This window comes from Semicossyphus pulcher, unplaced genomic scaffold, assembly GCF_022749685.1.
Source record: "Semicossyphus pulcher isolate SPU_LCO1_2020_fin unplaced genomic scaffold, fSemPul1.0.p SCAF_11, whole genome shotgun sequence".
Lineage (NCBI taxonomy): Eukaryota > Metazoa > Chordata > Actinopteri > Labriformes > Labridae > Semicossyphus > Semicossyphus pulcher.
Window position 1 is genome coordinate 8893590 of NW_027211615.1, and position 16908 is coordinate 8910497.

General features: G+C 40.3%; 1 protein-coding gene across 1 annotated transcript; it reads left to right on the plus strand.

Annotated features, from left to right (window-relative positions):
- The first annotated feature begins 868 nt into the window (after window positions 1-868).
- taf1a (TATA box binding protein (TBP)-associated factor, RNA polymerase I, A) lies at window positions 869-7570 on the plus strand. The gene is made up of 11 exons (XM_069657483.1): window positions 869-976; window positions 1464-1656; window positions 2072-2235; window positions 2435-2548; window positions 2627-2825; window positions 3247-3368; window positions 3948-4106; window positions 4702-4768; window positions 4946-5069; window positions 5196-5350; window positions 6709-7570. The coding sequence occupies exons 2-11, from the start codon at window positions 1530-1532 to the stop codon at window positions 6753-6755; spliced, it is 1278 nt and encodes a 425-aa protein (XP_069513584.1). The 5' UTR covers window positions 869-976; window positions 1464-1529; the 3' UTR covers window positions 6756-7570.
- The last annotated feature ends 9338 nt before the right edge of the window (window positions 7571-16908 follow it).

The following is a 16908-nucleotide window of genomic DNA, read 5'->3' on the forward strand; positions in this document are numbered from 1 at the left end:
TATTAAGAGGATTTTGATTGGTGCATTTGTAGAGTCATTCAATCATACCATGATCTCCGTTTAGACAATTTTGTTAGGGTAGTGAATGGCATTAAAAAAAACATGACACAAATGTAATCTCATAATAATAAGAAAAATCAATATGGGCAGTAAATACAAAGGTACATGAAGAAATATTTGTTGTCAACAATATTGTTTTCACAAGTGGGAATTCAAATGAGATAATTGACAATAATACCTTTGTTTGTGAAGCAGTTATAAAAACAGAGTTTATAAATTGCTTTGACAGAAAAAAAAGTTAAAATAAAAACGATTAAAACGTTTACAGCTATCAATCACAAACATCTGACCCATTGAACGTGTTATCCATAGATAGATAGATAGATAGATATAAGGTCATATAAAAATTTCACAGAACAAACAGCATAAGAACACTCCCCCTGACTAAATCTTAGATGTCATAATCATCATTGTTTATTATGTCTGTGTAAACAGTATTTGGTGAATACTACCATCAGGTATAAAGTAGTTTGCATAGTTTATATACACTAAATCACTCAAGAAGTGATTTATAAAAGATTTTGATTTTGAAGAAGGCCAGTTTCTGAAACAAAAATATTTTCTGATACTGCTCTTCTTCGCCTCAGGTCAAACCAGGTTGGACAAAGACGAAGACGAAACAAGCGAAGAAGAAACTCTAAGCCCCGCCTCTTCCGACAACAGCGACCAATGAACCAATTTTCATCTCTACTTCCTGAGTTACCGTAGTAGAAACATGGTGGGCAATAGTTAATAACGTGGAAATTCACTGTGACCGACATTACAAGACATCGCTCAATGTACTTGATTTCAAAAGAGGTCTGTTTAAGTACAGTAAATTAGACATGGACGTCAGCGAGCTGGCTAACCGATAAAGTTTAGCACAGGGTACGTCGTATATCTTCAGAAACGTCTGACTTTAGTTGCTGCCCTCCAGGTAGGAACTGAGATCAGTTTCTTTTACAAGTGAAAAGCTTGCTTTTCAGACTAAATTAATTTAACTTTGTATACGTTAGATTTCCAAGCCAGCCAAGTAGGGATTAGCCTCAAATCCATCAAACAATTAGTAGATTAAGCCATGATTTGAATACACGAAATCAATCGATTAATGGGCAGCTATTGATCGAATAATCACTTCAGTATATTTTTTAATGCTGATGCATGGTCCTGCTTCTCAAGTATGAGAGTTTTCTAGTCTTACATTTTTGTACATGTCCTACCTTTGGGACTAAGCTTATTGGTTAAATTGTTAGACTTAAACAAATTGGGTACTATTGTTTGACGTTTTGTCAATAAGAAAAAATAAATAATCAGCAAATCAATCAATAGTTGAAATAATTGTTCATAAATAATATGTGTTTGTCATGATCTATATGTCTTGCAAGCAAGTTGCCTGCTGAACACATACATTTTTCTCCTTGCAGATAGAAGTTATACACTTAGTGTCAGTGAAAGCGATAAAAGGCAGCTGGGTTACTTGAGTGTTGATCATGGATGACTTGGAAAGAGAGCTTGGGCCTATTGAAGACGAAGAGGACGATGATGACTCCTCAGAGGACAACTCTACAAAAGGAGGGAAACAATCAAAGCTCCCTCTGGGTTACCCTCTGTGCGTAGGTGAGTTATACAGTATCTACATACACTATTGAATGTAGAATCTATTTGAGTTAGATTGATTTAATTTCTAGCTAATGTATCAGCCAATTTTAACTTATAGCAGATGGTATGTCTGGCTAGCTGATAAATGAAATCTTTTATATGAATGTTATGTTGCAGCTAATTCAGAATTAGCTCCATTACTTATTAGACACACTTAGGTAATAAAACAAATATATAAAAAAAAAAATTTTTCTAGCAAATGTGTATGTTATTATGTAAGTAATTCGATGTAATCTGATTTTTTGCATATCAACATAGGTATCAGCCTCAAAAACCCATTACCAGTCAAGCTATAAACATGTAATAGTTACTAATGTTTATGACAAATCCAATCATGTAATCTAATTAATAATAACTTTTTTTTTATCTTAAGAGCAACCAAAGGAAACTGGGTTTCATCAGAGTACCAGAATGTGTCTGGAGCAGATCAGAGAAGCTCTTCTGCACCATAGGTGGCAAGAGGCAGCTGAATATATGGCGTGTTACCCACAGATGTTAGAAGACACAACCAATGGCACAGCTCAGCAGTATAAAGAGGCAGGTTTGGTTTTGGTGTTCGTATGTTTTTGTGTCATGTAGTCATAGATTATGCACTGATAATACAATTTCAATTTTGTTGCCACAAAAGGCCTGTTTCTAAAACACAATTTAATTATTTAGTTATTAATCTTTAAGTTATGAAGACCAGTTTCCACAACTTTGATATTAACACTCCTTTTGCAAATTCCAACCCTAGCTTATTTGGAGAATCAGCGCTGAGATCCTTCATCACCACCCTCGCTCAAAGATGGAAGACTACAACAACATCTATGAACGGATGAAGCACTCGGGAGTGAGACATTACCTGATGGTATGTTAATGAACCTGATTGACCTTATTACACAGATTTAAGTTGCTTTTTACATTTAAGATCAATTATGTTTTCTAGATCTGTCTGGAACATTCATTCCACCTGCTGCTTAACGGTCACATTGACGATGCGAAGCGCCAGCTGTCTGTTGCTGAAAGTTGGAGGCATGGGAAGGAGTCAGCAGCTCACTTACAGAGAACTAAACTGATCCAGGCCTACAGGAGTTTACTGGATTACATCATCTGGTGTGACAAAAAGGACACAAACGCCAACAGTGGTAAGGGGATACACCTGTTAACACCCAAAGCATCGATATTTAAGAGTCTGTAACACGGCCATGCTGTCAGCTCTTGTGTGATGTCACACTGCCACCTACAGGTTAAATCTAATAACTGAAAAAAGAAGCTAAAGATATGATGAGTCTGTTTGTGTCTCCACTATTTTCACTTAAAGCTCTCTAGTGGAATAGATGATGTGAATGAGAAGTGAACTGATCCTTTTTTTTAAAAAAGATTTTGGCTTTACCTTTATTAGATAGGACAGCTGAAGAGTGACAGGAGATGTGGGGAGTAGAGAGCGGGGGATGACATGCAGATGATCTGCAGACTGGGAGTCGAACCTGTAGCCTCTATACATGGGGCACCTGCTCTACCAACTGAGCTAAACCAGCACCCTGTGAACTGATCCTTTTGTTTCAGATTATCCCGACTCCAGTGACAACAAAGACATGCACAACTACTTCAGACAGGCCTCAGTGAATCTGAAGGACATTTTGAGGAATCCTGGTGTCTGGGATCCTTTCATACTCAGTTATGTTGAGGTGAGAACTCATTCACAACTACCAGAATATATCAAAGTAATATATTTGTTTTAATACTAGTTTAGTGCAGTAACAAGTATTCGAATGATGGAAAAATAATCTTGATTAAGATTTATAATCTTCATTATTTTCATAAAAAATCAACTTATTGCTTCCATTTCCCTAAATTATAGGGCAACCAAATTGTATGCTTTCAGGAAGAAGATAGTAGTTGTTTATTAACATAGTAACAGCTTTATAAAGTTAAGACAGAACTTTATTCATCCAGAAGGAAATTATAGTGCCAGATAGCTCCAAAAATACAGTGCAAAATTAGAGAAATACAAAAAAACTACTCACATATAAGTGAAAATATAAAATGTATGGTTTAATGCTAAAGAGACAGCGCCTAAAAGAAAAACAATATTACAATAGTTATTGACAAATATCTACAAAAAAATCCAAACCTACTGCACTTTTAGAAATAAACCTTTTGCCTTTCATGTTTTTGAAATGTTCTTTGTAGGCTTGTTTTTACATTACAGACCCAATTCAAGGTAAATGTTCCTCCTTATGTGCAGCCATTATTTATCTTTACAGATGCTGGAGTTCTACGAGGATCACGAGGGGGCTCTGAAAGTCCTGAATGACTACGCTTATGACAGCAATTTTCCACCCAATCCCAACGCACATGTGTATCTGTACCAGTACTTAAAGCTGCACGACACTCCAGACAGGAAGCTGACCAAAGTTTTAAAGGTATAACTGTATATTAAAAGCACTGCAGCTAAAAATTTTGTGTATCATTTAATACTCGGATATATATACACTCACCGGCCACTACATTAGGTACACCTGTACAATCTAATGCTGTTCAATACAACAGCACTGCCATGGGTTCTGCTTTTATGAAGTTTAGTTTTTGTTGACTTTTGTTGAGAGTCAGAAGTGTGTAAATTCAATTCTGTTCATTACTGAAGCCACAGTTAAAGGTGGGGTTGTACTGAACTCAATTATATTGAGATGTGTCTCTAATTTGTTGCCCTCCCTGTTTACATACATGAGCGGGCCAGAGTATTAGAAACACCTCTGAATATAATGCGGCTCAGTACAGCCCCACCACCAATGATGACCTTGATGCTGAAATATCATTGAATTACTCACTCTATGACAGCTTAGAAAAAGGCCTGTACATTACAGGCAACATGAAAGCAAATCTTATGGCTGAGCTGGTGTAGTGGATTACATTAGATTGACATTAGATTTTTTAGGTGATCTTCTTAGATCTTCAGATAAAAACACAAAACACATTGTGTCAAATAAACCTTTTAAGTTGTCCTTTCTTATACCACAGATCCTCCATGTTTTAGTCCCAAGCCACGAGTTAATGTTGGAGTACAGCTCGCTCCTGCTTCACTCAGGTAAAAACAAAACTATACATATTACCGGATAATCACTGATGAAATTAATTTCTTTTGATTCAGTGATACCTAACTAGAAAAAATGTGTTTTTTTAATATAAAATGTTTTCATAGGGTTTTGGAAAAGATGTCTTCTGTGCAATCTTTTTTTCTGAAACATTTTCTGGTCTTTTTCAGGGAAACATAGTGACGTTCAGAAAGCTTTAGCAGTTGTTCTGGAAATGCTGGACTTTGCCTGTTGGGGGAGCAACCTGGAGGTGTGGAAACGTTTAAAGGCCATTATTGAAAAACTACAATCACAGTAAGTATACAATATTTAGAGAATTTGAAGTTCTAGTTTGATTAATGTTTAAAGAAACTGTAGCTTTTTTATCTTGTATCTCACTAAATGTTGCACTAAATCCTGTTCTGTATTGGATTAAAACAGAGAAGACTGGAAGGACTCGCTCTCTGAAAAAATGGCTGCCAGGAAAGACTGGTGGCCAGCGCTTCACTTCACAAGCTTCCACGCCAGCAAAGACTCCGAGGAGAATCCAGAGCTCATGGAAGTGAAGGCTTCGCTGACAAAGGTCCTTTGCCCAGGTGAGAGAGTGTATATCAAGGCAACTGTTTGATCAGTCCTGAATGTTGCCTGTAATTACAGAAGCACACATTTTTCAGATTTTCTTTTTAAGTTCTCACCAACAGCAGCAGATTAAGTCTTAATGTCCTCTTTAAGCCCCAATGTACAGGACGTCTAATTTTAGTGCAATGAGCCACTGTTAAAACTAGAATAAAAAAAGGCAAACTAGCAGACAAAAATGCACCTGAATAACTTGAACACAGCCATAATCATATGAGAAGTCCACTTTGATAAAATAGTGAAAAGTACCAGCAAACTATTTTACAAGATGTTAAAATATAGGCTTATACAGGGTTTTGTAAGTAGGCATTTCAACGACAAGGTTTTCAAATAAATTACCAATGACAGATCATTTTTATTCCACACATTATTTTTTCCTGAAACAGTAATGCTAGTGCTGATAGCAGAATACCTATGACAGCGTATAAGGGCCATTTTAAAAACAAAATGCAGCCGGAGGAGAAGAGAAATATTCAAAGAAAAAACTTTAAAATTCATACTGAAAAAAACCCCTCTGATATCTCTGAGATTAAACTGGTAATTTGCAAGAATAAACTAGCAAATTTATTACTAACAAAAACAAGGAAAATGTTTTAATAGGAGTGTTTAAAGTCATTTCCGTTACGCGCGGTTTGTTTACTTTTAGTAGCCGCCATGAGTGCGTAGAGTAACTTTCATGTCTGATCGTAACCCCTGGGGCAAATTGGGAGCGGAGAAACTTGTGTTTTTGCAGCAGAGGCTCAATCTTTCTCTGCTATTAAGTCTGCTTCTTGTGCGCAGAGAAAATAGGCTAAATATGCTCCGAGTTCAGTGCCATGCACTCCTGTGTAAGCAGCAGTGGCAACAGGTAGTGGCAACAGGTAGTGGCAACAGGTAGTGGAAACAAGTAGTGACAACAGTAGTGGCAACAGTGGCAACAGTAGTGGCATCAGTAGTGGCAAAAGCGCTGAAGAGAAACAGGTGAATCGAGAGGGAGGGGGCTGCGAACCCCAACCTATGGCTCAAAAATGTTCCTATAAACATTTTTTCCATGTTTCACTTTTTACTGTTTATTGCAAATGTATGACTCTCAGAAATGTACCATTTTTTTTCTGGCAAATTAACAACTCCAATCTTGGAATTTTTAAGTTTTTTCTTGGAATATTACTCTTCTCCCCCGGCTCCCTTTTATTTCCCCAATGGCCCTAAAACGGCATCGTAAATACCTGTCCAGGATTTTCCTGCCTCTTTTGCATCATCAGGCAATCAGCTAGTCCTGAAATAGTAGATGTTTAGTTAATGTTCTTCTAAAGCTCAACACTGTCTTTCTTTCTTACAGACCTGAAGCTGAAGTATACGGCCGGACAGGTAACCAGTGGAGAGTGAACTCAACTGAATATCAAACTGTGTCTTTCCAATTCACAATCCGGAGCCGAGATCTGATGTTGTCAGGAAACAACTGGGAAAACTCTGGCGAAGGCGTCTTGATGACGACGCGATGAAGTCTGCAGTCTGACTATGTGCACTATTTACATGGAGACTCTCTGTGTGGAGATAACTTAACTTTAATGTAAACAGGGATGTTTGTTCCTATTTTCTTTTTGAAACATTGTTCATTCATGTTGCTTAGTTGCACCTTAAGCACACGCTTCATCGTCCACTATGTGGAGCTCTTGTTCTGCAGCGTGGCTGTGAGTCGCTGCAGGGTCCATCCAACTTTCATTTATTTTGACAGAGTGGCTCTGAATGTCGGCGTTCATGTTCGCTTCATGGTGTCTGTAAACATTTTAATGGGAGCAGAGTGTCATATTGCCCTCAGCTGACCTTTGACCCCGTGTACTGAGAGGGTTTAAGGTCACAAGCTAGTGTACACGACACACAGCCTGAGGGATTTTCTCCATTGTTATGTAATAAAAATCAACACAGATCTCTGAGCAACAGGATCAGTGGAGGTTTAAGGAAGTGTGACGGAGCATTGGCAGGTGCGCTAATGTGCAAGATGCCTTCAGTTAAAGATCATAATTGATGTGTGGTCAGTTTTTCCAGTATGCTCATGTTTTGCATGAATTTCACAAAGCTCTGAGAGTTCACAGTGCCTTGTAGTAAAGATGCTTTTATATTTGGATACAATCTTTTCATGTTTTATTCATATTTTTGTGCTAAATATGTTTCTAATAGCGTGACAGGGTTCTGGCCTCCACTCGCCGTTCTTGCTCTCCTTTGGTGCAAGTCCTGAAATAAAGTCTTGCATCCAGCAGCATGCCAAGTTAATAAGTGGAAGTGTTTGTAATGATTCTGTTTCGGCTCGCCACAATGTTGGACATGCAGCAACTCACTCAGCCGTACTGTATGTGTGTGTGTGTTGCTTTGCAGTCATTACATAAACCAAAGCCCAGAGCACTTGCCCGACCACAGGAGCAGCTGCAGAGGGGATCTGGGAATACATAACACATGTCGTTTGAAAATTCAAAACTCGGAGAGCAGTGAAGAGGATCGAGTTAGGAGCTGGTCACCGCTCTGGACGTGTCCTGGAAGTGACCTTTTAAAAGCTTTTTGTTTTTTTTATCGGGGCTTTGAATTTTTTAATCACCTACACAGATGTTCTCGAAGGAGGCGGTCATCGCTCTGCTCCCTCTGTCTCGGAGTGGCTCTGTCGGGACTTGTTTTTCTCCTCAGGGGCACCTTGACAGTTTAGTTTAAAGATATATTTTAGTCCAGGGATTCAAGGTAGAGGCCCTCTTATCCTCTCTAACTCACGCACAGGTCTCTCCACAAAACAGCTTCCTCTGCAACAGTATTTTGCTGTTCCTCACCTAGTTTCAGCTATTGTGCTCGTTATCTTTTCTCAGTTATGTCAAGAAGGACCTGGTTTGTTTGGGTTTCATTTCTCCCTAACCATAGCAGGCGGACAAACCAGAGAACAGTCCGACCTCAGAAGTAGATGTAACCGACTATTAGGGATTATCTGGAGTCTCAAACAACAAAAAGTGTCCCTAATGCAGCCGCCTGTTTATTGTTCCCTACTGGGGCAGCAGCAGGAGACTGGGGCAGGGTGTCCTCACTGTTAACAAGACTGTAACTGGAAAGGTGCGGCTTTGTTCCCTCTAGTGTCCATGTTTACCTTAACACAATAAGTTATTTTATATCTCAATATGTTGACATAAATATGGCACATTTCCTGAAAAGAATATTTAGAATTTTGTTTAAGGGATAAACTAGACAGGAATATACATTTTCTGCATATTTTAAAATATAATTTAGAGTTGTGTAATAACAAACTGCTGCCTAATTAGTTATTTGATGCTGTAAAAAGGATGATTGACAGCTCTGTTGAAAAATACGGCTCCTGCAGGAGGTAGTAGAGGAAGAACGGTGAGAGGAAACATAACAATAACATAACAATCACTACAGTCACTGAGGTTTTCATAACTGAATATCTGCTTCACACCAACACAAGTAGCTGCTCTGCTGTTAAATAACCCGACGTGGGGGCATATTTGCCGTTTTTGGTAAGTTAAATGTGTGTTTTGGTTAGCGGAAGGGGCGGGACGTTAATGCGCAACTCCACCAGCCAATCTCAACTGCGCAGACTCCGGCCCTAAATGTTCAGGTTGTTAGCACCTGCTCTGGGTTTTTTTTGTCTTCACTTGAGTACAAGAGGAGGTGGAGACATGTCATCCATCTTTATAAACAGTCATTAGTAGCAACTCGCATTAAAAAACATATAAGATAACCTGTTAGCTATTGTTAGACATAAAATAACCTGTTAGCTATTGTTAGACAAAAGCTATAGCATTCAACTGCCTCCTGGCTATTACCTTTTGATGGCAGCATCTTAGCTTCCCACACTGAGCATGACATCAGAGGAATATGGCTGCCAAGTGAAAATGTTAATGTCTAGTGTTCCTTGCAAAATAGTAACACCACAGTATGTCTCTGAAAATGACAAATAGCTATTTTTACATTTCAGATTCAAATTGTGTTAATTAGAGAGCTTTAGAGGTTGTGCTGTTTTTAAAACAAGCTAGCTGTTTTCCCCCAGTCTTTCTGAGAAGCTAATCAATCATCCTAACTCATTAATCAATACTAACTTGATATTTTAGGAAACGTATGAAATCACCTGTTAGAAAACAAGATTGATACTCTTCTCGAGTCTGTACAATGAATATGAAGCTACACTTAGCAGGTTGTTAGCTTAGCATAAAGGCTGGAAATGGAGGAACAGGCTCTGGCTCTGTTCAAGGGTTACAAAATCCATCTATCTGAACATTATTATTAACATTTCTAAAGTCCATGGCTCAGTCTGAGAGGAACGGTAATGATGTATGTTCATGTTGGAATGCACCCCAAGGTTGCTGGGACCTTCTGTGCTGTAAAATCTATCAGGTAAATAACCCTCCCTCTGTTCGCTCATCTGACGACTCTAACAGGCCCTGTGCACCTCCTCTAGCTCCTGGTGCTTCGTGATGATAACCCCTCTGTGAACTGACAGCTGTAATAATTGTTGTGTAATTAATCATCAGCACAGGTTTCAGACCAAATCTGTAAACAAACACTGAGCAGGGAGACATGTCTTTATTTTATTCCTGGCGTAGAACGGCGCTGGATGCTGCTTTGTTTGTGTGAGGCATTAATTGAGTCTTCTCTCCTCTTACAGTCATACTCCCTCCTCAGAAACACACACACACAGACACACACTGTGCAGTCGGTGACTCAGGGTCTCGCTTGGTTGGTCTGCAGGGCTCTGAGGATTTGTAACCTAAAATCCAGACTTGCACAGTGACAGCGTAACATCCCAGTAACTCTGCAAGACATCTGAAGTCTGGTTGAAAAAGGAGGGAGGAAGCAGGATAATTCAGCCGTGCTATTTGGACTTAACGCGCTGATGTGTCGGCCAAGTAGGAGGAGGAGATGAAACAGGAAAACATGAGGCGGAAGCAACTGAAGATCAAACTAATGAAATCAAAGAGAAATAAAGATCAAACTCACTAAGGAAATTCTTTAATAATAACATTTCCTTTGCTGAATTGAAGCTTGGGTGTATTCCTAACGCATGACGGCCCTTTTGAACAACAGATAACTAAAGACCCCCGACACACTCATGATACTCGCAGACAAAAACTGCTTCAGGGGAGTCGAGTCTTGGAGAACTTCTGTGAGAGGAAGAAAGAAAAAAAAGATTCCCAAAATATCCTCCCTGTTCCGTCTGTGAAGTTAAAAGTGACAACCGCAGTACCTTTGTTCTTGGAGTGCAGCTGCAAAAATAGCGTTCAATAATGTATTAGGGAGAATAAAGACTGTGAGCTGATTTCTGGGGAGACGGTGCCAACGCTGGGAGCTCTCCGCGCAGCCGAACACAAACTGATCCTCTTGACTTTTTAAGATTGCTCTACTTATCCGGCGACAAATAAAATCCTGGCCCTCGGAATAAACAGCTAATCCCTCTACAAATATTCGCGTCTGGGGACTGGACAAGATAATTATTCCTGAAATGTTGCTCCTGCACACGGTCGCAGGGACAAGCAGTGCAGGAGAGCGATGTAATGACTCTGAAATGCAAAGGACCCTGACCAGCAGAGCATTCACCAAAGGCCACCGGGGTTTAATTTCTTGCGTGCCTGAGTGTGATAAGTGGTAATCCAAATGTTGTGACTTTTGCTTCGAGCTCCGTGGAGACAAACCAACTGGGATAAGAAAAAAACAAAAACATAAATGATCTGAAATTTGGAGAAAAAAGCACAACAGAATTCCAGGCAGGCATCAATTATTAAGAGAAGCAGGCACGCAGGCGACAGATGATCCGTTAGAGGCTTTTTTTTCTTTGGGTTGGCTCGACGCAGAATGAAATATTGCATTTAGAAGAGAATATTTGAACAAAGGAGAGTGACATTCAGATTGAGTTAAAGTTTTTCCTCTGTGGATTGTTTAAACCACATGTTAAGGAGGCTTCAATCCGAGTCACACGGGTCAGATGTGTAATGTAAAGTTGGAGCTCTTCCAGCCACTTTCATTCCTTTGCTTGCAGTTGAAAGGTAAAAAAATGACCTTCCTATCTATGCTTTTTTCTCAACATGTTTCCTTGACTCAATGGACAATGTCATGAGGTCAAGAAAACATCCATCCATAATCTATACCGCTTATCCTATTCAGGGACGCTGGAGGGCTGGAGCCTATCCCAGCTGTCATTGGACGAGAGGCGGGGTACACCCTTGACTCAGGGCTGACACACAGAGACAGACAACCTTTCACCCCCACACCTATGAGCAATTTCACGAATCACCATTGAAACAAGCATGTCTTTGGAGACTGTGGGAGGAAGCCCACGCATGCACGGGGAGAACATGCAAACTCCACACAGAAAGGCCCACTTTGTCCGAACTGGGGGTTCAAACCAGGAACCTTCTCGCTGTTAGCCGACAGCACCACGGTGCAGCCCTCAAGAAAACATGTGAAGGAGAGTTTACACAGCAGCTGTCCTAAGAGATCACGACTTCACCTACACTGAGATATGTAATGATGCAGCAGCATATAATGTCCGCTGTGGTGAGGCCACAGTGTTTTCAGGATGGACAATAAAAGTGCATCTTAGATACTTCGGCCTTACTTTCTAAATCTGTAATTCCTAAAGACTAAACGTAAGTATTAATATATTACCAAAAAATGAAATCAATAAAGACATATAGGCAAGCAGTCACAGAAGTGAATGTTATCCCTCATCTCCACACATATTTATCAATGTGAATCCCATTAGTAAAAACATATCAAAGTAATTGTTGAATGTTGGACCTCCAAATCTACTGCTGTCATGGTGATCATCTGTTTTTGTAAACAGCTGAATGGTGCGTCACTTTGGGATGACATTATCCCCTTTCTTTTTGCAAAGGGTGCTGTATCCTGTGCCAAAGGAGTTGAGGAAGGGGTGCTGGGTTAGCTCAGTTGGTAGAGCAGGTGCCCCATATACAGAGGCTACAGTCCTTGACGCACTGATTGCAGGTTTGACTCCCGGTCCACCAAATCATTTGGTGCATGTCATCCCCCACATTTCCTGTTTATCTTCAGCTGTTAAGGAAGCATTGAAGAGCCTTTCCTTAGTATTCAGAGAATTTAACCAACTTTTATCATGGCTGCCAGTTTAACACTTAGGATTGATTTATTTGGAACTTCCTAAAGCAATTCAGGCTTTTTGCCAGCAGTAATTTTTTGGTTTTCGGGCTGGAAAATGTACGGTTTTAGTTCAAGCTCACTGCACCCAGCAACTCATTGTTGGTAGCTGTATTTACTAAAAAGGCTTTTATAAAACAATTAGCAGCTTTAGAACCAGATATCTCACTCAGGAGTTGGCAGAGACCAAAAACTGACCTTGATGTGGTCGACTGAAAAATCTATTTAAACACACACGTCACTGCAGGTCAAATATTTATGTTACGTTATATTACCTTGATGCCTTCTTGCTTCATTTTATGATCACGCTTTGAAATATCTTGCTAATCTTTTATTTATATAGTCATCAAATGTTGCCTCTCTCTTCTTTTCAAAGCAGTTTGGGTGATTATAGCCCTCTCCTGCAGGGGGCGCTGCAGCCTTGAGTTGACAGGTTTTTATTTAAGAGCCTGAATGTGTAAATGGAGCCTCTGACAGAACAAATCTGCTTTTATTCAGCGTGTTGTCATCTTTTCTGTTGATTCACATGATGTCATCTATTTATTCATGTTATTTATGGTGTGGTGACTCTACAGAGGAGGATAATGACCCTAAACATATCGTCTTAGAGTTTCAAACAAGAAGACAACATAATGGATATTTATACCATTTGAGAGGTGACATCATCCCTGTGACATCACACCCCGATTCACACCCTTTGCAATCCTGTGAAACTCTACAGGTGTAAAACCAGGAAGGATGAAACCAGCCTGTTTAACCCCACAGTGACTCACGTCAGAGTAAACATGCCCACTGACTCATGTTGTCTCTACTTATCTGTAATTCTGAGTAAGTACAGTGAGAGGTGAACAAACAAGAAACTCCACCCGCCCTTAAAGAAGCTGTGTTCTGTCAGAGAGGGTCTCTACAGAGGGGATTGTGTGGTTGGAAAATATAACAGTGAGCTGCATTTTGAATGAGTGTGGGGGCTGGAGAGTATGACCTGTCTGTCTCTCTGTCTGTCTGTCACTTCTGCCTTTACTCATCCTCCTCTCAGCCAGTGCTTCCTCTCTTCCCCTGGCGCGTCTGGATGTCTGCTGGTTGAACTTTTCTATATTGCGTAGTTTTTACGTCAGTGAATATCATTTTGGATATTCACGGCCTAAAGGCTGACAGGTTATTAAACACATTAGTGAGAGAGCTTTGAACCATTTAGAAGCATTAACTGTGGAAATAATGGATGAAAGCTGATCAGGCATGTGTCATCCAGATCCCCAGGTACAAAGATAGACCTGTTGGCCATCCACTGATGTCCTCAACACCTACTGAATGAAATGACATTCATATACGTATATTCATGGACGGACGATATATCCTCAAGAATTTGACACTTTCAACCCAGCACTCATCACCGTCAGCCACCGAGGTCTCCTGAGGTTGACATTCTCCGTCAGGTATGAATGAACTGCGTCAGCATCCAGGGGTCGTTCTGCCTTCAGAGATGCACAGAAGTCACTTTCGTCACCCTTTCAGCACTAAAACAAATTAACAAAATTATAAAACAATAATGTGTTTCTGACAGTTGATGTCGTAACCGTATTTTAGCCGGTTGAAAAATGATTGAAATGAGGTCTCAGATGTTTGGACCTCATTTCAACGTTGAAATCCCGGTTGGTGCTCCCTGGGAAACCAGCCCCCCTTGAAGGTCTCACTTTGTGATGTTTTTAATGTTGTCCTCATGAAAGGACCAAAACTTACTTTGTGTTCGTCCATCTCTCAATTCTTTCTCACATAATGAGGCACAATTCAGAAAACCTCGCCACTGTCGTCCTTTTCATGCAAACAGCTCGGAACGAGCAACCGATCAAACCTCTCCCTCTCTTCCATCTTCAGTTCGGCTGCCCTTACACTGTGGATGGAAAGGGAGAAACAGGTTGTTAATTTTTGTCACATAACCTGCAGTGTGCTCTCTGAATGCATAGATGATGAGAACTGTCCATATCAGTGTCATTTGGACGGGCAGACACGTTGCCTTGAAGGAGCACAGAGTTTGCTTCCCTTTGGATTCTCCAGTGAACGTGTCACTTAGTCTGTTGTTGGTTTTCAAAAAGAAGAATATAAAACATCTGATCCTGTAATGAATGTAACGTCTGTGTACACTTCATATTGAACATGATTCTGCACGATGAAGCAGCCAAACACTAATGAATCCGAGCTGTGTATCCTCTGTAGAGTCTGTCGGCTGTAAATGTTCACAGCCTGACCTCACTCAAACTGTCTGCTTCTTCTTTCTATTCAAAAAGCTGTGCTGCTGTGTTTTTTCTCCGCTGGCCTTTAAATGTTTGTGTGTCTTTGTGCTGTGTTTAACTGTGTGTTAGGTCAGATTAACAAATGTTAGGCCCGGTGGCGGCCTGAATAACAGCATTAACCTCAGAACAATGGGAGCGTGGCACTAAGCCCTTTCACAACCTGTCTGACAGCTCGCAGCGTTGATGTCATCCTCTGACTCAGGCCGTTACCGCCGCCGCTGTCACCCTGGACGTTTGGACGCATGACATCACCAAATGACACATATCACTCTCTGCTTTCATTTCTCCTCTTTTGTCTCTCTCTTTTTTTCTGTCGTTTGCATGCTCATCAGCTTTCCTGCTCCGTGGGTCCTCCCCTCTGCGAAGGAGCAGCAGGAGAGCATGAGAGGACGTCATTAGTTCCCCAAGGAGAGAAGGAGCATGTTTGAGTCAGCTATGACATGTCGTGTCTGTGCTCTCACCTAATCCTTAGTTTGAGTTTGGCTTAAATTCAATGTTGCCCGTTCTTCTAAGCAGCTGCTAAATGTTCCAGCCCGTTCTCACGCCCCAAGTCGTCAAATACGGCAGCGTAATCAGTGTCTCAACGCTTCAAAATACGACCCCCGAAGCATCATGTCTGGTCACTCTCTTGTAGCTTATTGTTCTGATGTGAGGTCGGGGTGGCAGTCAGGGGCAAAGGATGGGTCAAACTAACAGAGCACTTTCATTCACTTTTTTACGTTGTAGCCTCTCACAAGCTTAACTGAAACAGTACCTATAAAAACACAATGCCTTCACTTGTACTTAAAACATGCTCTTAAAATGTGCCTTTAAGCTTCTAATGCTGTCTCTGTATAGAGGCAAATATCCACCTTTTCCTGTACCTTTAAAGGCTCCATTGTTCCTATTCAAACACAAGGAAAGTAGGTTATAATAAATGTAAAAATTGATCGTAAACGTTCATTACTGATCCTTAAAAATAATGAATCTGGTTTGTTTTTAGCTTACATCCACATCGAACAGTGTTAGTGCTCGATCAGACAGGACGCGTTTTAGCAGCTGGGGGCTTTTTTGTCATTGTTTTCAATGAGAGCACCTAGAGTTTTTCCGCTCAGTGTGCCTCGCGTTTTTGAGGAAACGCTCTGAGCGCCTCGAAAAACAACTCAAAGCAGAAATGCGCCCGACGTCATGGGCGTTTTTTCTCATTGTCCAATCGGATGAAAGGAGAGGCGAGCCTTCTGTCAGTTTACCATATAACGGTTAATGACAGCTAATGATTTGGTGGTTGCCTTAACAACAGTAGAAAAAAAAGGCGCAGCGAGCTGCTCTTTCCGATCAAACAGATGATAATCATCATGTGACCCAAACATGGCAGTTTAATGTTCTAATTAGGGTCATATTGAACATATGGGGAGGGTATGTAACCAGTTTTTAATGAATTTCAAATGAAAGGCTTTTAGGCATGGGTTAAGGCATGTTAAGGAAACAATTTTGTCCATCATCAACGATCAATGATCCAATACAAAACTTTCACATTCACTGTTGAAGACGATGAGATACAGGTGAAAGCTCTTTAAAAAGGCCACGAGGGAACTCTGATGTGAGAGTTTTTGGTTAAATATTACTGATGGTTATACGATGTTAAATCAGTCACATAATGAAAGTTACAACAGGCAGATTTGGTCAAATGTACACTTTCTCTTCCAATTAATGTGAAACGTTTTTAATATTCAGACTTCAAACTCTCAAGTCTTATAATATTTTGTCAGAATGCTAAAACACCAAACATTTCTCAGCCCAGCCGATCTTTGAATCTTAAACCAAACCAAAGAGATAAAACTGTCTGAGGTTGTTGAGCCGAGTCCCTGTCAGTTTTTATTTCACATCTCGTCTTTGTTTCGTTCTCCGTCACATCCTGTTCATCACTTCCTGTTTGCATATCAGCGTTACATAACCGGCATTCAAATATAACTCAGGCAAATAAAGTGAACGTAGTGCACCGCCACTGTCGGAGTCATTTGAGGCTGAAAGGACCAGTTTATGTTCACACAATCACTATTTGCACGACTGCATGTCATACTGGTTCAGTGTATGTAAAGCAGCTGTAGTGA